Source organism: Pogona vitticeps, chromosome 14, assembly GCF_051106095.1.
Source record: "Pogona vitticeps strain Pit_001003342236 chromosome 14, PviZW2.1, whole genome shotgun sequence".
NCBI classification, from domain to species: Eukaryota; Metazoa; Chordata; class Lepidosauria; order Squamata; family Agamidae; genus Pogona; species Pogona vitticeps.
The window spans coordinates 8,932,154-8,955,890 of record NC_135796.1 but is presented as its reverse complement, the minus strand read 5'-3'; the positions used below and the strand labels follow the sequence as shown (position 1 = coordinate 8,955,890).

The window sequence follows — 23,737 nt, the reverse complement described above, 5'->3', positions numbered from 1 at the left end:
TGTGGGATGTTGTGCTTCTATTGTGCTTCATGATTCGAAAACTCAGGGAACAGTCCAATATTGTTGCACAATATCATGCCCGCAGTGCCAGCAGGAAAAAAGATATGAAGCTTTCTATACCAAAGGGCAACCAGACATCGGCAACCTGAATGTTGACAACACTAATGACACCACCCAAGGCTAACTCCTTTTTTCCTCAGTTAACCGCCTCTCATCCGAACATGAAGCAATTTTCAGGGCTGTTTTTCAATGGATGTAAACAGCAGTGAGCAGAATTCCTTTGAAAGTAAAAAAGGGAGCTGGGACTAACCATTATCTCTGCCAAGATAAGAAAGTTTGTTTTTTCCAATGTATTTGATCAGCAAGAGCAAACTGTCTGCTACATCTGTGCCAAATGTGGTGCTGATCCAAAAACCAGTTATAATCCAAGTTATAACTTCTTGTTTAGGATCCCTCCAGTCTTTGAGTTGGTTTACGGAATGCTGATTTCTGCTGAGGTAGAGTTCTGCAGCAATAATATAACAGGGAGTCACCGTGTCCTAGGTTCAAGGGGTCACTTTTCTACTCTCCCAAACTTTGAGGGCCATGCGCCCCCTTTTTTGCCACAAAATAGCAAACAACATTTTCCATGCTCTTGTACACAATGCCATGTGTACTTTTAAAATAAGTTCAGCTCCCCATCTCTTTTAGCCATTAAAATAGGTTTTTTTAACAAAAGGGAAGTGATCAGATAGTTTTTGACAAAAAAATTAAATTTATCTTGTGGCTTTGCAGGGTCAGAGGAGGCCTGGGGAAGGCTAACTTGGACCTTGGAAGGATGACAATGAAGCACATGGGCCGTATTTTGCCCCTATTTTTCTCCACACACTTAGAACTCCATGACAGAGCTGGTCATCATCTGCCTCTTGAAATCTCCAGCTTCTGTCTGGGTTGCGACACACTGTGGTTCAGACCAAAGGCCGAACTCATCCCAGCTCTCTTCCAATGCATGTTGACTGGCCTACGCTAGAGGGACATCAATGCAACCGTGCCTTTCTGTTCATTTGCCCACCGAATGATGGTGGGAAATGAGGACGTGAAGACTACTTGCCAGTTTTTTTCCCCATCCTGGCAAGTTTTCACGATTCAACATGGCCGGTGCCCCTCTGGAATCACTAGGAATACCAAGAGGTTTCTCAGGCAAGCAGGGGGAAGAAATGCTGAGCATGGTTGGTGGGTTTGCTCTTCCTGCCACTTTCCTACACAGGATGAAATCTGATAGTCCTGTGCTGCTTGTGCCTGAAATGTCATCGGCAGTGGGATTTGGGCTTCACTTTGTTGCTCTTAAGGGACGTGGTGGCACTGCAGGTAAGATTGAATCCACGTGACGGAGTGAGCGCCCATTGCTTGTCCCAGCTCCCGCCAACCTAGCGGTTCGAAAGCATGCAAATGCGAGTAGATCAATAGGGACCACCTCGGTGGGAAGGTAACTGCGTTCCGTGTCTAAGTCGCACTGGCCATGTGACCACGGAAGATTGTCTTCGGACAAAACGCTGGCTCTATGGGTTGGAAACGGAGATGAGCACTGCCCTCTAGAGTCGGACACAACTAGCCAAAAATCGTCAAGGGGAACCTTTACCTTTACCTTGTTGCTCTTGTCAGACTCTTGCACTGGTCAGTGTCAAAGGGTTGGGCTGCTCAACCCTGAAGAGGATGGTGCAGTGTTGCAGAAACAGATCATTTTGAAATCCATTCCAAACCTGCTTAACCAGATTTAAATATTGTTTTTTTTTAATGTGTGGCCCCACCCTCATTCTCTCTGCCTTCATCCGGGGTTACATACCCTGTCAGATGACAATGCGCTTTTGCTAGTCTTGTGGAAACAATTGCCTTTTCCACGTGAAATGGGCATGAAGTAGATTTCTATTTAAAGCTCCATTGTATGATCACATCTCCAATTTCCAGGGTACATTGCTTACATCCCTTTTAGTCATTTAACACTTTATTCATACATAAGAAACACTTCATTAGACCACTAAGTCTCGTCCCCTCATCTGGACAGTAAGGATGAAGGCAAAGGAGCAGCAACACCTCCCAAGGCATGATGGGAAATGTCATGAGCTTAGTGTTTCCTGAGACAAAGGAGGGCCAATCAGCATCCTCCTGTCAGCCTCATAGTGTTTTTGGCTTTGCTGTGCAAATGCACCGCTTCCTCATTATATAAATATGTAATTTTTTAAAAGAGCCTTCTGGATCTATTTGGTCCCACAAACACAGCCAGCAAAATGATGGGGAAGCAAGCAGCCTGAGGCAGGAGTTGCCACTTCCAGAGCCCAAAAAGGCCCCAAGACCTTCCAAGTGGGCACCGCTGGAATCCCATTTAAGCCACAAGTGCAATATCTCCAAGGTCAATTTAATGCTTACAGGGAAAAAATCAGAAAAGGCTGCATGGTATTTGCAAACAATACAAATTTAGGAACAGGAACAAGTGATACTTTCATTGGACCACTAAGAAAATTTTAAAACACAAACACACACACACACACACACACACACACACACACACACACACAAATAAACAAACAGTGAGCTTCCGATAATAATTCATCTTCTTCAGCCTTTGCACCAGGTTCTTGTGGGTAGTTCCAAAATTATATGCATTTATTGAAATTCCAAAGTCTCCTGGCCATTGTAGTGGCCAGATTTGTCTTCTTAGATGGAAACAACTGCACTCTGCAAGACGCCTTGGGGGGGGGGACACTTCAAACACCCCCCCCCCCAAAGCCAGTGTTTTGAAATTATTACCTGATTCTTTAAACAAAAGGCTATAAAGCACTCTGGACCCTTCTCACTTCCCCTTTCTGCATTTTGTTAAAATTCAAAGAATTTCTATATGGCTAGGGGAAATAAGATACACGAGAAGAATGGCAAGCCTCCATCTAAATCAGGATTTAAAAAAAAAGTTAAACAGGCAGGAACAGCCAACATTAATCAAATTAAAGCCAAATCGATCATTTTACCTGGAGGATGCTTTCCTCAGCATGCAGTACTGCTTGTCTGGTGTCAAGAGTCCATGATGTTCAAGAACTCGTGTTGGTCTTTCAGTTGCTAGAACTCTGGACCAGCAGCAACCCCTACAGGCAAAAGCATTTTAAACCCAAAGCTTCATCTTTGGAGAGAAAAAGTATAAGAATGAGGGGATTATATGGGAGAGAAAGGAGGTTTGGGGATGTGTGGAAGAAAGAGAGTGAGGCAAAGAGTGACTGGGATGCCTCAGACTGACTGGGATGGAGGCTTGGATGGGAATCTGAAGGGTAGGGGGTGACCTCACTCCTGGGGTTTCAAGGGGCACAAACCTAGCACTAATCTGATTGGCTATTGAATAAAATATAAATGTGTCAGTCGGTTTTCTATAGAGAAATAACAGAGACTCAGGTTGATTGGAAATCCATGCAGAGGAAAGGAATGCGGAGAAAGCCCTCAATCCCCCTTGAGGTGGTATCCATGCATGGGTATAAGGCTATGGTGGCTGCCTTTTGGGCAGGGGGAGACCCAATGAAGTGCCTCAAGTTCTAAACTTTCAAGATGAAGGTTTTTTTCTCAGTTCCCCATCAGATTGTACCACCGTGAAACATGCTTGCAGTGCTAGACCAGGCGTGACAGTAATAAATGGCCTCGTCTCCAGCCTCAACGTTGGTGATGGTGAGAGAGCCCGAGTTCCCTGAGGCAGAGGCGGTGAACCGGTCGGAGATCCCTGCTCCTCTGCTGCAGCCATTGCAGTGCACAAAGCGAGGCGGTTGCCCAGGTTTCTGTTGAACCCAGGAAACGTAGCTGCCCCAGCTGCCACTGCTTTTGGAACAGGAAAGGGTTGTTGCTTGTCCAGGAGACACCGATTGGGAGGCAGGTTGAGTCACTGTTGGCTGTGAAGTGACACCTTTACAGAAAAGAAAGAGGGAAGATCATAATACAGCTGATACTATGAAGCTGAATATCAGGAAACCATTAGGTGCCTGTGATCAAAACACATAATGAAATACAATTTAATTGTTAGCCTTTAAAACTATGTAATGTTCACTGTTCACGTCCTTACCTGCACAAATACTGAGAAGGGTAAAGAAGAGCAGAGCCCAAGCCATGGTGAGGAACCTCAAGGACTTCTGGACTTCCAAGGCAAAGACCACCTGCCTGACATTTTCCCCCCTTCCTTTTTCAAACTGCACCAGTTGAAGCACGACCCTTTCATGCAAATGTGTCCTGCTGTCATTGGCTGTCCTAGATCGTCAATGTTTCTTTGAGGAAGAATTGACATTATAGCAAAAAAGAAATGAAACAGCCATGATCTCCACTGAGAAGTGTATGCTGCCATCTATGGTGACCTATTCACCAATAAATGGCCAGACTTCTGAAAGCCACATTTTCCTCTTACAAGCAGGTGCCGATGGAATTGACCGTCCATATTTTGGAGGGCAGTTCAAAGGGTAAAGAGCCACAACAGAAATGACCCTCTCTTTCTACTCCTCCTCGTGTCTGCTGTAACAACACAAACATGAAGGTACATGAAGTCCTTTAAATACTCCAGGGCAGCAGGGGATACTGCTTTGTAAATACTCTCCTATTCCCCTAAGAGATCTCAGACTTGTTGGGATAGGAAGATGGCCAAGTCCATATGGAAACACTGGATACAATGCTCATCACAGCATTAAAGCATTATTTAACAGCATCCGTGACCTCCCAATGGGGGGTTTTGTACTGACACAGTGGGCTTGTCTCAGAGGATCATTACCCCTGAGCCTCCTTTCCCAACTCCATTCCCAACAAAGATCGGCCACCTTTGGCATCTGCGGGACAAGGACAGAATCTAAGTGCTCCATTTCTCATCTCCCTCCCTCCCTCCCTCCCTCCCTCCCTCCCTTCCTTCCTTCCTTCCTTCCTTCCTTCCTTCCTTCCTTCCTTCCTTCCTTCCTTCCTTCCTTCCTTCCTTCCTTCCTTCCTTCCTTCCTTCCTCCCTTCCTTCCTTCCTTCCTTCCTTCCTTCCTTCCTTCCTTCCTTCCTTCCTTCCTTCCTTCCTTCCTCCCTCCCTCCCTCCCTTCCTTCCTTCCTCCCTTCCTTCCTTCCTTCCTTCCTTCCTTCCTCCCTTCCTTCCTTCCTTCCTCCCTTCCTTCCTCCCTCCCTTCCTTCCCTCCTCCTTCCTTCCTTCCTTCCTTCCTTCCTTCCTTCCTTCCTTCCTTCCTTCCTTCCTTCCTTCCTTCCTTCCTTCCTCCCTTCCTCCCTCCCTTCCTTCCTTCCTCCCTTCCTTCCTTCCTTCCTTCCTTCCTTCCTCCCTTCCTTCCTTCCTTCCTCCCTTCCTTCCTTCCTTCCTTCCTTCCTTCCTTCCTTCCTCCCTTCCTTCCTTCCTTCCTTCCTTCCTTCCTTCCTTCCTTCCTTCCTTCCTTCCTTCCTTCCTTCCTTCCTTCCTTCCTTCCTTCCTTCCTTCCTCCCTCCCTTCCTTCCTTCCTCCCTCCCTTCCTTCCTTCCTTCCTTCCTCCCTTCCTTCCTTCCTTCCTCCCTTCCTTCCTCCCTCCCTTCCTTCCCTCCTCCTTCCTTCCTTCCTTCCTTCCTTCCTTCCTCCCTTCCTTCCTTCCTTCCTTCCTTCCTTCCTTCCTTCCTTCCTTCCTTCCTTCCTTCCTTCCTTCCTTCCTTCCTTCCTTCCTTCCTTCCTCCCTTCCTCCCTCCCTTCCTTCCTTCCTCCCTTCCTTCCTTCCTTCCTTCCTTCCTCCCTTCCTTCCTTCCTTCCTCCCTTCCTTCCTTCCTTCCTTCCTTCCTTCCTTCCTCCCTCCCTCCCTCCCTCCCTCTCTCTTATTCCTTCCTTCCTTCCTTGATAACTGGGAGATGGACACGATTCATGTGTATCCATCAGAATCTGTGCCTCCAGTCCAGGTTTGTGTCCCGCTGCAAAGCAAATGTGCTGAAGGATCCCTGATTTCTGTGGCGTAGTCTGGGGGGCACAGATGGAAGCAATGATTATATAGTGGTTTGGGGAGGATCTCTCTTTAAAATCATATTAACTCATGAGGACCCATTTTTTTATTTCACGTTTTACTTTCTTTGTCTTTAGTGTCTTGTGAATTCCCTTATTTGGCAACTTCATTGTACAAAAGATTTTTTAAAAAGTAAAAGAGAAAGAGAGGTTGGCAGGGGAAATGTGGTCTCTAAGGCCCGGGTCATAGGAGATAAATGCCCTTGCTTCTTTCTCGCATCTTCTGCTTCCTGTATAGTTGCACATTGTGGTCCCATGGCATATATATCCTGTGACATTAGTTCATACATTTTTAACTGTTCTGCTTTTTGGGGGGTGTATTAGATGCAGTACTTTTTTGGGTGAATTAGACACGGTGCCCCTCAAGTGGGACATATCCCCTTTCTTTACTCTTTCATTTCTCTCACCCCCTTTTTATAATTTTGTGTAGGTACATCAGTGTATCGGGAAAACGCCCTTGCTGGCCACGTACAGATCTAGGCCTTTATTTCCTATTTTGCGTGCTTCAGGACCTTCTGTGGAGGAGAACCGAGAGACCAGGGCAGTGGAAGTCACAAGACAGTAGGGGGACAGATGCTCTGCTATCTGGCGGACGTATGCCAACACACTGACATTTCCATTTAATAATTATTTTTTAAAAAAAATTAAGACAGTCGAACAACAGGGGGCAAGGAAGGTGGGACCACACGCTAGATGCATAAGAACTGAATTGGCTTTGGAGTGCACACTCAATGGTTGTACTGCACGATGAAATGTGGAACATATATATTATCAAGTGGATCACATTAAAATGTAGCAGTTAGTCCTTGAGATGCCACAGAATCTTTGTTTGTCTATCTGTCTGTTTTGCTTTCATTTTGGTTTGGTTTTGATTCTTCTGATAGGCTTTCCTTGAATGGCTTTCCATTTACAAATGCATTTGCTGCCCAGTTTTGTGGATGGGTTGGGACATTTTTAAAAAGACCTTTGCATGGTTTTAACAGATTTGCCTCTGCTTTAGGTGCCTGATTGCCTGGAGGGAGACCTCTATAGAGCTGTGACTTTTTCGGACTAAACCACACATCTGGGCCCCTGTCCCTGAAAGGCAAGGAAGCTGTGAACCCATAAACCCCACTGAGCTGTTTAGTACTTTGCACAGTTCCTCACTTAGTGGTTTGCAAATGTGCACACGCCACTCTGGCAGATTAGTTTGCCTGTATGTAAGTTTCGCAAGGGTTGCTTGTTTTGGCTACTTGTCTGCATGTGATTTTTGTACTTGGGCCAATCCAGCTGCCAACCTCAGGGTAATGTGTAGCACAGCCAAGGGGTTCAGTTTGCTATAAAGGTGCGGGCAAAATTCAACGAACCTACGGTCCATCCAGCAATCAAGGACAATGCCTTTCACCGAGAGAGAGAAAGAAGTCTTTTGCCAAGAGCCGCCCCGCATTGGGAACCCATATTTGGAAGATGCTTTGCTTCGTTATTACCTGGAATCGCACCTGCCCACCAAGGTCTGTCCTCTGTTGGTCAGGTATTCTCGGGTTAAGCACATGCCAGGACTCGGGTGAGCCTCACAAAAGAGGGGGAGATCTGGAAGTGGGTACCCACGTTCGGTGGGTTAACAACACGTAGATGGTGGCAGTGCTTCCGAGCAAGTACACAGCAGCGCCTCTGCTTGTATACGGATGAGCCAATAAAGAGGCTGGGGTTTCTGGATGTTGATGGATTCCCATCAGCCTCAGTTAATATGGTTGGCGGGAACTAGAATCTCCCAGATCCAGATAAAGCCTACAGGGGTTCAGTCTTTTCCCCAGAATCCTGATAAGCTGTCTACTTTGAAGAAGAGCCCACTGAATTCAATCAGGCACTAATGTGGGAATCTGCTAATGTCTTCTTGCTTTGTGCCATCAAGTTGCATCAGAACTACAGTGACTTTAATGGGATGTTCAAGGTGTGTGAGACATTTAAGAAGTGGTTTCGCTATTGCCACCCCCTGTGAGTTTGCAGGGCTGAGCAGGGATTTGAACCCAGACCTCCGTGGTTCTGGTCTATCACTCTGTCCACTAGACCAGTGGTCCCCAACCTTTTTGGAACCAAGAGACCAGCTGGGGGTGAGCAGGCACCGTGGGGGGGGGCACCTCCATGCTCAGAGGTGGACGAGGCACATTTGCAGATGGGCATGCTACACTCATGTGCATGTGCGGATGAGCAGGGCATGCTTGCGGATGAGCGTGGTGCACTCACGGGTGAGTGGGGCATGCACATGCACACAAGCGTGCCACACCTATCCATGCATGCGTGCAGGGGGGCAGGAGATCTGTCTCTGTGGCCTGCAAAGTCCATAGACCGGCATTGGACTGCAGACCGGGGGTTGGGGACGGCTGCACTGCACCTCACTGGCTCTCCACCTATGAGTTACTGGAAAGTTTTTGTTATTACTGTTCAGCATTTAGCCTCCTTCCTGAGGTTTCTAGTAGACTAGAATACAAATCTCTAACTAGTATATGAACATATAGTTCCATGTCTTTAGGCTGCATTATAGGTTAATAACAGTACATTCTGAAACTTTATGAAGGATTTTATAATATCTGAGGTCCTTTATATATAACAACTCACTATCTCACTATCTTGATGCACAGATCCAACATTTAATAAATGAAAACACATCCTTGCTAAATTGATTCATTTTATTTAGAACAGTTTTAGCCCATCGTATATCACAGGATCTCAGAGTGCATTACAAAGCTGTATAAAACCATCTGAAAACAATCTAAAATCAAAAATGAATATGCAAAATTGAAACATTCACAGCAAGGTTGCCCCTCCGTTAAGGATGGCTGAAGCTGCTACTCTGCCCGTTGCATTCTCTGCAGGAGCCAGTCCTCTAACTCCATGTATAAACCCAAGAGGTGTTTGATTTCAGAGTCACGTTATACAAAACCCTATGCCATCTGAATTTTGATGGATTATTTCTTGGATTATAATTGCTCTAAAAGCAGCGGACGTGGCAGGAGGCAGTGGGCAGCAGAGGGGCTATGCCACTGTTTCTGCCACCACCATCTTCTCAGGCAGCAGGCCCCGGCTTCCTTTTGACAAGCTGGCTGTTCTCTCTACCCACACATCCGCCACCCATCTGATAGGCTGGCACATGTGCAGAGGCAGGGGCTGATTCCCGGAAGGGAAGTTGTCCCACTGTCTCTGCTCCTGCACATATGCTGGCCTGGCTTCCCTTCCAGGATCACTGCATGCACACACACCGAGTTGGGGGGGGGCATGGGGAACTAAGTGACTCGAGACTCAGTCTTGGGACTTGGGACTCAGGACTTGGGCATGCCAAGACTCAGACTCAGACTTGGGACTCGTCCCGAAGACTTGCCAACATCCCTGCTTGTGAATGAGGGTGGAGTGCATTCCAGGTTCTATGAGACGTTTACAGCTACAAATGGGGCCCAGAAAAAACTGAACTGGGAGAAGGAAGAATCCAGACCCTCCTTGGGTTTCGCCATCTTTATCACTCCCAGAGAGAGGATCTTGATTTCTTTGCCTGCACTCCTGCTCACCTAGAACGTTTGCTCTTCTTCTTCTTAGCTGTTTGCGGAGGTGAGCTCAGATCTTGAGAGATTTGGGGCTCGTGTGAAGAATGAAATGGACTCCTTGGGGCGTGAGTGTGAATTGAACCCTCCCAGGCTACAGCATTTTGATGCATGGGGACGACGAGTGGACCAAATTATCACTTGCACCGCCTGGAAGAGGATGAAGGAGTTCTCAGCTGAGAAAGGTCTGGTCGCTGAAGCTTATGAGAGGAGATACTCAGACTGGAGGTAAAAAAAATCTTGACTTTGATTTGCACCTGTTGCTTTACAGATCATCAGATGTCAAGGAAAGTAGCTCGGACTATGCCCAAATATGCTCAGCATCCTTCAAACCGGATGTTCCTACAGAGAGCTTATCCTGTTGGTTTTTTCCTGCCTGTATTCTAGCTGGCATTTGGAAATTAAGTAAGGCATTGTGTGTCTCCCTCTTTCCACAGTCGCATTTACCAGATTGCCAAGCTGTTCTTATTTGCTCTGTCATCTGGCCTCTTCTCATGTCCTCTAGCGATGACTGATGGTGCAGCAAGAGTAATTGAGGTGAGACCCCCTTGCTCAGCTGGTAGGTTGTTGTTCATCATCATTCTTGAACTACTTTTACATTTTTCCAGGTTAAATATATTTTAACTGAATAACTGGACAAAGATATGGGAAACAAAGGAAGGAGAGGGTAGACCAATGATGAAATTTGAGGAAATTGTTGAGAAAAGAGAGAAAACCATCAGTGTTATACGTAAGATTAATACAAGCAGAATATAAAGAACAGCTTTAAAAGAAATGTGGCAAGGAGATTCAGCTAAAGACATTAGGGGAGAAGATTAGAATAAAACGGGGAATTAAAGAATAATGAAAAATCTATCTGTAAGTGTTAAAGAAAATTGTTATCAAGTGGTATGGACATGGTAGTTAACACTGGTGAAACTAAATTCATTAAGTAAACTGTATCATCTTTATGCTGGAGAGATAAAAAAAGAAAATGGAACATATTTGTCAGCAAACACGGTGTTCGAAAACATCCGCGTAAGCCTGGACAGAGAGCAATCAAGAGTTTGCACATGCTAAAATGGGCTGAGTGAGTCTAAACTCAGCTAACCATGCTACAACACTCCATCTTACAGGTCTGCCCACATAAGATGCCCTTGTGCCCTTTCTCTATTACTGAAATAAAACCATGTGGGCTTTGTAGTCCTGAGACTTATCTTGCACCACAGGCAGGACTCTAAGTAAGCTAGGCCGAGGTAGCCCTCTCAGATGACCCTATGACAAGTGTACTGTTCAGGAAACCAATTGATTCTTATAATCTTTATTTTATTAAAGAATAAGCATGTTACTAGGTATCAAAACCAAACTAAGTTAAGGCAAGTAAATAAACATTGTGTTAGTTATTTACAACTCTGTAGTGAGGCAAAGAAAACATGAAAAATAGAAAAGTGTTCAAAAACCTTACAAAAATACAAAAAGCCATTAAAAAGAATAAAAACAGTTCCAGTCCAGTAATTCATTAGTAAAAACAAAATAATCCAAATAGGTTATAAAAAGGCTATAGTCCTCAGTGATCCTGTAGAACAAAAATACTGTTACAAAAAGAAAAATCCAGTAAAAGTCCCATTATCCTTAGAAAAGTCCAAGAGTATAGTCCATATGAAGTATTTCAAGAAAAGAAGTCCATAAAGGATATTCCATAGGTAACAGTCCATAGGAAATAGTCCATGCATAGTCCTTAGGAAAAAGCCCATAAGTCCAAGGGTAATCCAGTATAGTAAAGGTTAGTCCCATGTGTCACGAATGAATGAAGAGTCGGTCTTGAATGACAATGTCCATAGGCAAAAAGTTCCTTTTTCAAGAGTAACTGGCAAGGGCTTATCGCACCTTCCCACGATGTCATCCAATCAGAGTTCGTTACTAGGCAAACAGTCCTGTTGCACCACATGACTTCTTTCCCATACACACCAGATGTTATTTGGGTTTACTGTGGTTTCGCAAAAAGTCACAACAATTCCCATCTAATCACACCGAGTCCTTTCGTCAGGCTATCAGAATAACATTCTCTCCGCTCGCCTAGAAAACAACCTGTCAGCATAGCAAAGATACTTTATACAAAGAAACAAGATGGAACCTCTCTTGCTCATTTCTTAATTACAAAACCCCATATTCCTTACAAGGCTTTAACTCAAAAACCCATCTCATCACATCATTACCTGTGTGTTGGACTTGTGAAACAAGGAAGAAGGAATGATCAATGATCTTTAAAGAGAGTACTGAAATAATGGCCATTGATTAGGGATGGCACCAATTAAAAAACAAATCACCAAATTCATTCAAAAGTCACTAATTCATCCATTTTTATTTGCCAACAAATGCAAATCAATTAATTTTTAGTAATTTTGATTCATCAATTTGTTTGGCTACAAAAGCCCCCCCCCCCAGCACTGAGAGATATCAAAACTGCAGGAAAGTTTCCTCTGACTCAGTAAACCAAGCTCCTGTGGAGAACTGTGAAGGTGCCCCAGAGGAGAGTGTGCCATCCCCAGAGGATAAAAGAGAGGAGGGAGGGGAGAAAACAGAGAGTGAGAAGGAACAGGCGAACCAAAGGGAGAACGCAGCAGTGGAAAAGGAGAAGACAGAGTGAGTTTGAAGTGAGTTTAGTGGAAGAGCGTGGGGATAAGAAAGGGGAGGATCAAGAACTGTCAATTCGGCAAGAGAATATAAGTAGTCAGGGAGAGCGTTGGTTCAAGGTAGAGTTGGAGCTGTGGAAATGAAAGAGAGAGCTGGAGAGGTTGAGAGAATATGAAAGAGTGAAGACCCAGTAGTTGCTGAGAGACTTCCCCAATATGAAGCTGGGCAGACTGCTACTGGATCCTGTACCAAAAGAAGGAGGAGAGGTGAGATACGAGACATTAGAACGATCAGTGGTAGTCTTTCCAAAGAATAAAGGGTGAGGGCGGCAGGCGATTAGACCAGATTCATGATATAATACTCCCCCTCCAGAAGGTGACTGGGCACGACACCCATACTGTGGCACCATCTACGCAGTGTGGAGCGCCCCCCTCAGGAAGCCAACAGATGCCGAGAGGTTTGGCCCAGCACCCCTATGAGTTCAATGGATGGTGGTTGCGACTATGTGTTAGACAGTTACGGCACGTTGCCTGAGTTATGTTTTTTCGATCCCATCATGAATAATGATGATTTGCTTCTTACTAATAAAGAAGAAGTTATTAAAGTTAAGGAGACGTCTCCTGTGATATTTCCCACACAAAGTGAGGAGTTTTCAAAATTTGAAACTGAACCCATTCACTAGAACCTTGGTAGTGGCCTTAAAAAAGGCCAACATTTTGTATGTAACTATAGATTCCTTTTGTGTCTGAAGCATGCATATTTCTTAGCTTGTGTAAATTGTAAATGGAGACAGGAGGGTTTTACAGCAACCTTGAAAGGGTTCCTCCAGCAGGGTCTGGACAACACACTGCTGAGCAAACAAGTTCGTATCAGAGAGGCCACTACTGTTCTGAAAACTGGTCTAAACCTGTTGTCCATGCCGCCCAAGCTGCCCCTCTTGCATACAAAACTGATAAGTTAAGGTATAAGAGTCTGCCCTTGCCTCTGTTGGGAGCTTTTTGCTGAACTTTAGAGCAAAACCACTAGTGTACATCTCTGGGCTTCGGTAAAATTGTGTTGCTTCACACTGGTCTCCTTTGCTTGGTCTTCCACCAGGGAAGGTCCCCGTTTCAATTGGGTAACATTGGTGCTTGGATCCTGGCTGGTCCGAGGTCCACCAGAGAGGAGAGGGCCTTTGCGGTGCCTGCTAGTACAGGCGAGGAGACACAGAGGTTCTCCCCTAGGAACTGCCAGGATTGCCCCAGGTTCCATCAGAAAGGTGTCCAGCTGGCCAAGGCTGCCCTTCTGTGAGCGGCCCCAGCTGCTGTATCTACCCCGTTTCCCCAAAAATAAGACAGGGTCTTCTATTAATTTTTGCTCCAAAAAACACATTGTGAAGGAAAATTGCAGGCCTTGGCAGAATGGACTATATTAATGAGAAGCCATAATGATCAGGTGTGCTGAAACTGAGTCAGGATGACTCAGCAGAGCTGATGTAATCCAGGGATGATGCAATCCAGGGATGAGGTAATGTGTAACCTGATTGGTCCCGTATATGTTTATATGTGTGACTGTACAGTTAGTTGTATCTTCTCCTGCATGAAGATCACATCTACTCATTATGCTGCCAGACTGATGTAAATATTGCTGTAAATACACGTTGCTGAAGGAAATGCTCCTGGACTATGTGTGAGTTATTCCTGGACTGCCTGAACCGCCAATTACTCTGCTAAAACCGTGATTTCCACTAAGAAAGCTAACAAAAGGTTATGGGCCCAGCGCTACGCCCTGTGATACCTGCATTACGTCAAGAAAGGCGGTGAGTACCAGTGGGTACCTGAGAGGCAAGAGAGAGTCCAGGGAAGTGAGAGTTCTGCCATTTAGAGCCCAGGAGGGGAAGAAAAATGGAGGACCAAAAGAACAGCAGCAAGATGCAGGCATTTGGGAGTATGGGAGGTTTTCCTGTGATCAGACTGAATGAAAATAAATACCAGACGTGGTCAGTGAAGGCTGAGATGTTCCTGAAACGGGAGGAATTGTGGGAGATAGTATGCAATCCCCCTGATGACCCAGATGAGGAGGAACAAAAGAAAAATGAGAAAGCTTTATCTACAATAATTCTTTGCCTGGAAGACAGCCAACTGACTCACGTAAGTGGACTGACTTCAGCAAAAGAATGCTGGGACACGTTAAAACGCATATATGTTCGGGACTCAGCAGGGGCAAAAGTATCCTTAACCAAAAGCTGTATAAGGCTAAGCTAGAAGACGGTGAAAGCATGTCCCATCACTTGCAAAAGATGAAAAACTTGTTTAAAGAACTTCAACAGAGAAATATGGAATTAACTGAGACGCATTTTGAGTAGTCTGCCAGAAAGCTATGACATGCTAGTCACAAGTCTTGAATCTATGCCAGAAAGAGACTTAAATCTTCAGTACCTTACAGGCAGGCTTCTTGACTAAGCAAGAAAAAGACATGAAAGATCAGAAGATAAAATGAGACAAGCCAGACCACAACAAAGGATATGTGACAGCCCGGAGAGAAGGAGACAATTCAGGCCACAGTGAAGGAGGACTGATTTCAGGAGGGGAGAACAAGAAAACAAGACATTTGCAGTGAAACGCTGTTTCATTTGTAACTCTGAAAGGCATCTCCAGAGGGACTGCTTATAAGCCTCCAGCAGGAGAAATAAAACTGAGAAAAAAGGGAGTATTTTTCTTGTGCAAGCAGATAAAGATAAGAACAAGGTCACAGCAAGCTGGATCCTGGACAGCGGAGCAGTTAATCATTTAACTAACGATAAGAGATTGTGTTTTTTTTTTTTTTTTAGGAGAACACAGCTTCATTAGTTTGGCTAATGGAGAACGTTCTTCGGTGGCTGGAGAAGGAAGTATATTTGTGCCAGGTTTGAGAAAAGAGCTTAAAAATGTTTTGTTTGTGCCCAATCTCGAATGTAACATACTCAGCATCTCTAAGTTGGACAAAGAATGCTATACAGTGGTTTTTGCTAACAATACATGTACAATTAAGAAAGGGAATGAGATTTATGCCACAGTAAAACTAGAAAATAATTTATATGTACTAAAGGAGAACAAAGTGGCAAATTTAGTTAGAAATGTACCCTATCATGACCAGTGTGAATATCTGTTGCATAGAAGGCTGGGGCATGCAAATTTCAGAGTGATACAAAAAATGGAAAGCCTTGCTAAGGGCGTGAAAGTGAAATCATGTAAAAACTACCTGGATTGTAATGTTAGTAAATTGGCAAAATCTAAGATTAGTCCAAGACCAAGGGAGCGTACTAATCAAACACAGAGAGCTTTTCAGCTGGTTCATGCAGACATAATTGGACCTTTTGCACCATCTATGGGTAGAGCACGATATGTTTTAGTTATTGTTGATGACTACACAAGATATGGTTACTGCTACCTAATGAAAAACAAATCAGAAGTATTCAATCATTTCAGAAATTGGTTAAAATTATGTGGAAAAACGTTTTGACAAACAAGTGGCACAAATTCAGACGGATAGAGGGTCTGAATTTATGTCAGAAAGGTTCCAAAATTGGCTGAGAAATACTGGCATTTTTCATAGAAAGACGAGCCCATATTCAGCATTTCAAAATGGGGTTGCAGAACGTAGGAATGGACTCCTACAAACAATGAAGGATGCTCTATTAGAGGATGCTGGTATGAGCTACGCTTACTGGGGATCAGCTATAGTTACTGCTCTTTATATTATTAATCACCTATACTGCTATAGATCAAACCCCATACTGCATGCTCTATGGGAGGGAGCCTTCCATACAGCATACGAGAGTTTTTGGTTGCAGTATGTGGGTACATGTACCAAAGGAAACCAGAAGAAAAGGAAAACCAAAAGCAAAGAAAATGAGGTTTTTAGGCTATGAAAGAGGGTCAAAAGCATATCGTTTCCTAGATGGAAACAAAAATGTAGTAATTTCTAGATCTGCAAACTTTTGTGAACACGAAAACTGGGATAAGGTGCATGCAAACTCTCAAGTGTATGTTCCCTTCACAGAAAGTCAGAGGAGACATGGAAATCAGGTAGAGCCAAAAGAAGAGGCTGAAGAAAGTTCCAGTTCCAGCAACTCAGAAGAAGAAGAGGAAGATGGAGTGTGTAGTGAGACAGGAAGAGAACCTGTAATTAAAGAAGAAAGACAAATCCCTAGAAGGTCAGAAAGAGCTAATAAGGGAATCCCTCCAGAAAGGTTTGGTGTGGGAGAAATAAGAGTGTGTCACATATACCAAGAGCCAAAGAATTTTGAGGAGGTAATGCTTTTTCTCTTCTTCAGCTGCTGGGTCTTCTTGAAAGGGCATCTGCAGCACCATTATGAGTCCCTTTAATTACACGTACCTCGAAATCAAAGTCCTGAAGAATCAAGGGCCATCTCATCAATTTGCTGTTGTTTGCTTTTATAGTTCTCAGCCATAATAATGGGGAATGGTTAGTACACAGAATGAAACGTCTACCCCTTATATGTGGCCCGAGTTTGTGAAGTGAATAAAGAATTGCAAGACACTCTCTTCCACTAGTATAAAGCTGTCTTTCGCCCGCCTGTAGCTTTTTGTTCAGGTACGCCACAGGATGATGTTCTCCATCGTTGTCCTTCTGGCTCAGCACGGCTCTTAACCCTAGGTTGGATACATCTGTAAAGATGGTGAACTCGCACTGGAAATCCGGAGCTCTTAAGACTTGGTTGGTCATCGTCTCCTTCAGCTTCGCGAATGCCTCCTCGCAGCTGCTGGTCCACTGGATACTTTCCACATTCTTTTTGTGTGTTAGGTCAGATAAAGGAGTAACAGCTTGTGGGGGTGCATCTCCAGTATCTATTTTGTGTACCACTCCCTTGGATAACCCTAGTTTGCTGGAAAAGACCTGCTGGAATTTCATTACCAAGGTCTTCACTTCATTTTGTTGCTCAGGGGAAAGTAAAGGACTAACTCTGACATCTTCAGGGTTAAATTTGGCTTTTCTCCTCCCTTCCCAATACGGCAAAACATGTTTTTCATTGTCCACTTCTTTCATTGCAAACAGGACAATGTTTTCCTTCCTATAGTAAGGCTTGATCATGTTTATATGGACCACTGTCCTGCTAGAATCTCCATCCTCCTTGATGACACAATCAACCTCATTCATTTTGGAAATTACTCTGAATGGTCCTGCCCAATTCAATTGTAATTTATTCCCTTTGATAGGTCTCAACATTAGCACCTCATCTGCAGGACTGAAAGTTCTTTCTCTGGCTTTCTCATCATACCAGACTTTTTGTTTCTTTTGCTGTCCCTGTAAATTTATAGCAGTCACTAATTGCTTCTGAAGGTTTTCCCCTTCTATCCTGGGATTCTCTAAGATCTCCCTGCATAATAGATCCTTCTCTATAAGGTATATTTCAGGTTTTTCAGGGGTTAATGGTTCTTCAGTAACTTTTTCACAGCAATGTTGCAGCGTGGAATCTGCTTTTTGTTCCTGTGTAAATGTATTGTCTTGGGGGTTCCTAATATGTATTAGCTCAGCTGGTCATTAGTATCTCTCATTATCTCTATAGGAACTTCAACTTTTTCCTCAGCTATTCTTTCATTTTCTTTCTGGGAATGAGTCTGCACTAAAACTCTTTTCACATGCTCAGCCAGGTCAATCCCTATTGAAACCCGTGCTGGCAGTTGTGCAGCTACTCCTGACCTTCATTTCCTTTCCCAATCTTGATATCTGATGGGTATTTCAGCGACTGGCAGAATAACAGCTGCAGCTCCAATCCCCTTAACTGTCATGCTTTCCCCTTTCAAAATGCATTCCTGAGGGACGATGTCAGGATGGCATGAGGTTACTTGAGAGCATGAATCCTTCAGAGCCATAAATTTAATTTTATTTATAAAAATATTATCACCAGAAGTCTTAAAGAGTTCTTCGTTCGTTTCAATCAAATAACAATGCAGAATTTCAGCCTCTGGAAGTTGGTCTGGTTCTCGGTTCTCAGCTTGTTTAGTGAGATTAGCCTGGGTTGCCATGGCACCCAATTCCTCCCTCTTGGTGGTAAATTGGTCCTGCTGTAAACAGTATATAGCCTTAGGCTTAGGCAAATTTCCCTTTTCTGGCCCAACCTCTTTGTTCTTACTACACTGGACTGAGAAGTGGCCCTTCTCCCCACAATGAAAGCTAGTTATAAAGTTCTTTTGATCATAACTAGGAGCTTTTTCCCCCTTCCTTTCCCAATCCTTGTTTCTGATTTGGTTATGATTTGGTTATCTAAGGGCATGCATACAAAATTGTCCCCAACTGTCTTTTGGTTCTTGAACTGCCCTCTGGGATCTCTTTTCATATCCTCCCAACCTTTCCTTTCAACTTTTACCTCAGAAAAGTTTGGATTTTGAATGTGTGAAATAAAATCAGCGGCTTCTCCTGGTTTCTGAACATCTTTGGGCCTTATCTTTCTTTCAGAATCATTACCATTTTCTGCTTCAGCTTTGGGCTGTAAAACTTTTTCCTCAGCCCCACCCCCTATGTCCAATATCTCCTTAAAATCTAGCTCCATTTGTCTATACTCTGATCTCTTTTCCGCTTTCCACTTTTCCAACTCTAACTGCCTTTCTTTCTGCTCAAAGGACAGTTGACTGGCCTTCTGCCCATCATAGATCGCCATTGCTTCCAATTACAATTCCATTTGTAACTTCCATTTTAGGAACTTTAGAAATGTTAGGAGATTTTTTCCCCCTCGAGGTCTCCATTTTACCCTCTGAGGTGATTTCTCCCAGATTTCCTACCCTCTCCTGATCTGAGCCATCTGCATCCTCAACAGGCATCTCTGCCGTCTTTCCCCCCCCCCCCACATGGAAGGCATGTTTAGTTATTTCGGCTTCTCCAATTTACAAGCCTAAAATTTAAAACATACACTTTTTCCTTTCCTTTTTTTTTTCACAGTGAGGTGGAGTATGTGCTATATGTAGTAAAAGCGTTCCTTAGAACGGCCCTTACACGGGACAGAGAGGGATCCAGGAATGATCCGTCCCTATCTCCAGCAAAATCGGGTCCTGTAACTTTGCCCTAGGCGACTTCTCACCCTTTCGCCCAAGTCTGTCCCGATTTTAAATAAACAATGTCTAGGAGCTCTGGAAGATCTAATCTTCCTTTCATTAATTTAGGACCCTAATGTGGTAGCATAATGTGGCCAGATCAAAACAATCCTAGTTCCAAAATATCCAATTTACTACAGTAGCTTAGTCTAAACAAGGAGACAGCTTACAGACAATTTGTCTTTTTATATTTTATTACAAAAGATATCATTTCAACAAGCTCATTTTAACGTCATTCAGTATTTCCAAATTATTTCCAAAATAACCCCCAGCCTTAGCCACCAGTCATTTCCTCTATAAAGTGAAAATAATGAACAGTCTAGCTATATCTTAAACTAACATTCTTACACCGTCTTCTGATTAAAGTTCTGCCAGACGCATCTCTCTCTGTGTGTCGTCTCTGGCTGTCGTGAAAGCAAACTCTTCCCCCATCTCTCTTCTCCGTCCTTCTCTCGTCTCTCTTCGCCCATCTTTCTTAAATTAAGCCTTTGTGTCCTTGTTCGTTGGAGTTTTGATAAGGGTCAACTTGTTCTTCTTTACTTTTTTTCTTCAGCTGGAAAAAGAACTGACCTTGTACAATTTTTTCTTCCTAATTAACACCTGGACATCAGTTAGCTTCTAGTTGTTTCGTTGCTGTTATGAAATAAAATCCATCTCTATTCTACTTCTACAATTTCCATAATCAAATTCATGACACTATAAAGTTGCTTCCCCAGCAATCATCCACTGGTAAGATACTGTGTTTAGACCTCTGGCTTCCAGCCAGGCCTTTTTCCTGAGTCAAAGTTTCTCCCTGCCTCTAGTCACCAAATAAACAGAAATATCAGCTTTAACCCTTTCCAGTTTTTGCTGAATTGAGTCACCTCAGCTTCCTCTGACCTTGGCCTCCGTTTAGTCCCCTCAGAACTCTTTCCTTTGAGCTCAGGACAAACTTGTCAACTGCCATTTCTCTGCTTGAGGTAAAACTCCCTCCAGAAATGGTTTCTTCAGAGCCTGTCCCTATCTTAGCCCCCTGATCTGAGCTTAGAAGCCTTTCCACTAAGCTTTTTCCCCTTGAAAAAGCCCTAGGAAGTTTATCCACTCCTTTAGCATCAAATCCTCTGGCTGAAATATATTTTTATGCTCTGGGCACCTTTCTGTTTTTAGGCATTACTGGATTATATTCAAATCCCAACCGCTTGGCACCACTTGTGACACAAATCCGTCTCTGTGACCTATAATATGTTCGGTTACCTCACAGAGATGCAAGCTGTATCTGTCTTCTCACACACTGCCACCAGACGTTTACTTTTAAACATCGATTAAATCAAGGACACACCAGTTAACAAACTCATTAAGTTTATTTATCAAGGTGGGGTTAATGATTGGTTGAAAATAACAGTGTCAATCACAAGAAGCAAATCACATGTATAAACTAGGCTGTATTTAACTTCTTATGTTACTTCAATATATATTCCCAAATTCAGATCTCAATCTATATGTTTGTCCCCTCACTATACTCTCACTGACTCACTGTCTCACACTCCTCCTATCTATCTCACAATCTACCAAAAAGCTCACACAGAACTCTAATCTAGCTCACACAGAGCTGAACTTATTTCTAGCTCACACAGAACTGAACTGAACTCCACAGAACTCTAATCTAGCTCACACAGAGCTGAACTCAACTGAACTGTAATCAAGCTCACACAGAGCTCTAATCTCCTCTAGCTCACACAGAGCTGACTTCACACAGAGCTGAACTTAACTCCAATCTCCTCCAGACTCCTCCTTTTGTCCCCCCCTTCTCTCCTGCTCCCGCCTTCCATCCTCCTCATTGGCTCTCCTGCCAAGGTTCCATTGTGACAGGCAGGTGCTGACTCGGGTACCTACTACAAATACCATATACTTGTTATGGCGGAGAAGACGATAGATTGAGAAAAAACAACTGTTTCTTGTGAGAAGAGAAGGAGGGGACTGCTTCTATCACCTTACACACCGTTATTGGATGACAGCGTGGGAGACCAAGAAGACAGGAGGATCATGAAGATAGAAAAGAAACTTTTGCCATGTGCAGTGTTCCATCTTGTTTCTATTTTCCCTTTTTGGATGGAACCATAGATTTTTCTAGGTCTTTTTGCCTGCTGTGCCGTGCAGGGAAAGGACAGGGAAAGATGTCGGGAGTCAAGGAAAAGGAGAAGGGGGGCTTTAGGCCTTTTTCCTACCCTAAAGAAGTTTTTAGAGATTTTTACAGCTATCGTAATTAAAAGAGAATTATCTGCCTTAATTGTAATTTGTAACAAGCCTTGAAAACGCTCATTTGCTATGCTTTTGCATCAAACTGACTTTAATCTTTTGGTCTCTTGAACAGTGAAACTGTCTTAGCTATACCCTTAGGGAAATAACAAGGCCACATTAAGCTACTGAGTCCTACCTAATTGAGCCAGGTAGATCTTAGGACTACAAAGCTCATGTGTAACTTCCTGCTGAGCTTTCTTAAGAGTCAGAAAGTATCTTATTAGGGCAGACTTGTAAGAAGAAGTTTGTTGTACCAAGACTCACCCAGCTGCATAGGGGTACTCAGATTTCCAATTACTCTCTGTCCGACTGAACAAGTTCTCCCTCACAGGAAACTGGGTCATCACAGGATCAAAGCACTTTGTTCCCTCCCCCCTCCTTATTTTTGTGTGTATGAGATGACCCTCAATTTTTAATCTAAATATTTTAGACAAACGTATCATCTTATACACGGAAAAAATACGGTATTTATTTCCTTTGCCTCATGGAGAGCTTGAGAAGGTTATTTCTTTGGGTCCATTCCCCCAGAATGACCCCACAACATGGCCTCTATATTGCAAGAGAGGACAAGTGTGTGTTTTTATGTGTGTGTGTAAGCATGCATGCACAGTTTATCCTCTTCAGCATTCGTGTTTCTATCCTCTAAATGAGCTGATATCTTTTTCAGGACAGAATGAATTGCTACATTGGCTTCAGTGGACCTTTGTGGTGTGATCTGTCAGGATTCTATCTATAATGTTAGGGTTTTTTTTAATCCCTTAAGAAAGAAGTCACACCAATGTCACAAAAAGATGCCTACTATATCTTTTGTATCCTAAGAAGAACAAACAGCAAAGGACCTCACAAGACACATTAATAAATGCAAAATGAATATACTTTATTACCTACTGATTGCAATTCTAATAAAAGGGGTTTCATGCATTCAACACGTTCACACCACAACTTAGAGGGAACCTTATTGGGAAATATTTTTCGGATTCCCATCCTGTATTTAAGAATGGGGTCCTATTAATTGATGGCTACCATGAGCATTTCTCCAAATATAACAAGCAGGAAGTATTTATCCTTGTGACACAGGTAAAATGCATGGTCATAATTGTAGAGTTATGTAGCGTAATTGTTGAGTCCACTCCATAAAGAGGATGAAGCTGTAGGGCTGCTTGTTGTCAACCAGCAAGGTAGAATTCCAAGATCTTACTCTTGGTATTCTGCTTGTAAACCTCTTGGATGCATATTGGTCTTGGAAGTATATATGGTGGGAAAAAGGAAGCGAGATGAGAGGGGCATTTGTTCTGATCTAAGAAGCCTCTTATATTTGGGGAGAGACAGATGCCAAAGACTTGGGGCAGTTGGTGGGCACACCAGGGCATTATGTGAGTCACTTATGAAAAATGCTGAGCTTCAAGAAAGACATATACCATAATCCTGTTGCTCAGGGTCACAAATCCCACTAGAGTTGGCCCATCGAATCAATGAGGTATTGATGAGTCACCTCTTGTGTAAGTTCAGATCGGTCTACTCTAAATGTGACTTTCTTTGCATAGTAAATTGCATTTAGAATAAGACCGACAAATGAAATTCCCGATGATTCAATGGGCTCACTCTGGTGTGAATCAGTATACCAAGCAACAGGATTTTGCCCTCTGTTGCTGCCACTTCCTTCCCCATCCAGACATTCCAAAGGAGGAGCTCTCATAAATATGGGGAACCATGACTCCCCTCCACCCTCAGATGTCCATCAACTAGTGATGTATGTGATAGAAAACACAACCCTTTGAATCAAAAGCTGAAGGATAGATAGGAATCAGATATTAAAGTTTATGAGAAGCTGGACTGTTGTGTTGTGTCTTTTGGTTGCCAACTGGTGGTAGAGTACAAAATGAAGGCAGACTTACAGCACTGATGGAAATGGGGTCGTAACCAATATCAAAACTTATGTTGTAGTAGCTGTTGCTGTTTCAGAAATATTATTTGAAGAACACGGAAACTCTATATGTGCATGTGAAAAAGGCATTTTTATGACAAGTTCCCAGTCAATGCACAACTTACTCTCTAACCCATCTCTGGTGCTGCTTTGTTACATTATGGGTGCCAATTCGCTTCTGATTAATGTTGACTCTAACATGGTTTTCTGTCATGAGTGCAGCCGAAGATCTGAAACCTGAAGGGTTAATTGTAGCTGAGGAGAATGCTGAGCAATTAGAAATACA

At 43.5% G+C, this 23,737-nt stretch overlaps 2 protein-coding genes across 2 annotated transcripts in view; one reads left to right on the top strand and one right to left on the bottom strand.

Moving 5' to 3' along the window:
• The window catches only part of LOC140702678 (Ig lambda-1 chain V regions MOPC 104E/RPC20/J558/S104), a 255,235-nt gene that overhangs the window by 205,688 nt on the left and 25,810 nt on the right, over window positions 1-23,737 (bottom strand). The gene's annotated exons all lie outside the window — the stretch shown is intronic.
• On the top strand, window positions 7,325-22,402 carry LOC140702687 (acyl-CoA dehydrogenase family member 11-like). The gene is made up of 4 exons (XM_078381656.1): window positions 7,325-7,485; window positions 9,563-9,795; window positions 10,005-10,104; window positions 22,195-22,402. Exons 1-4 carry the CDS (start codon window positions 7,369-7,371, stop codon window positions 22,261-22,263), a joined length of 519 nt encoding a protein of 172 aa, XP_078237782.1. The 5' UTR covers window positions 7,325-7,368; the 3' UTR covers window positions 22,264-22,402.

What these genes read in the sequence shown, in the direction of transcription:
- LOC140702687 (XM_078381656.1), top strand. Translation starts at nt 7,369, where the DNA reads ATGCCTTTCACCGAGAGAGAGAAAGAAGTCTTTTGCCAAGAGCCGCCC. An exon ending in AGGAGATACTCAGACTGGAG is followed by an intron (nt 9,796 to 10,004) that starts GTAAAAAAAATC and finishes CTCTTTCCACAG; the next exon opens with TCGCATTTACCAGATTGCCA. An exon ending in GTGCAGCAAGAGTAATTGAG is followed by an intron (nt 10,105 to 22,194) that starts GTGAGACCCCCT and finishes TATCTTTTTCAG; the next exon opens with GACAGAATGAATTGCTACAT.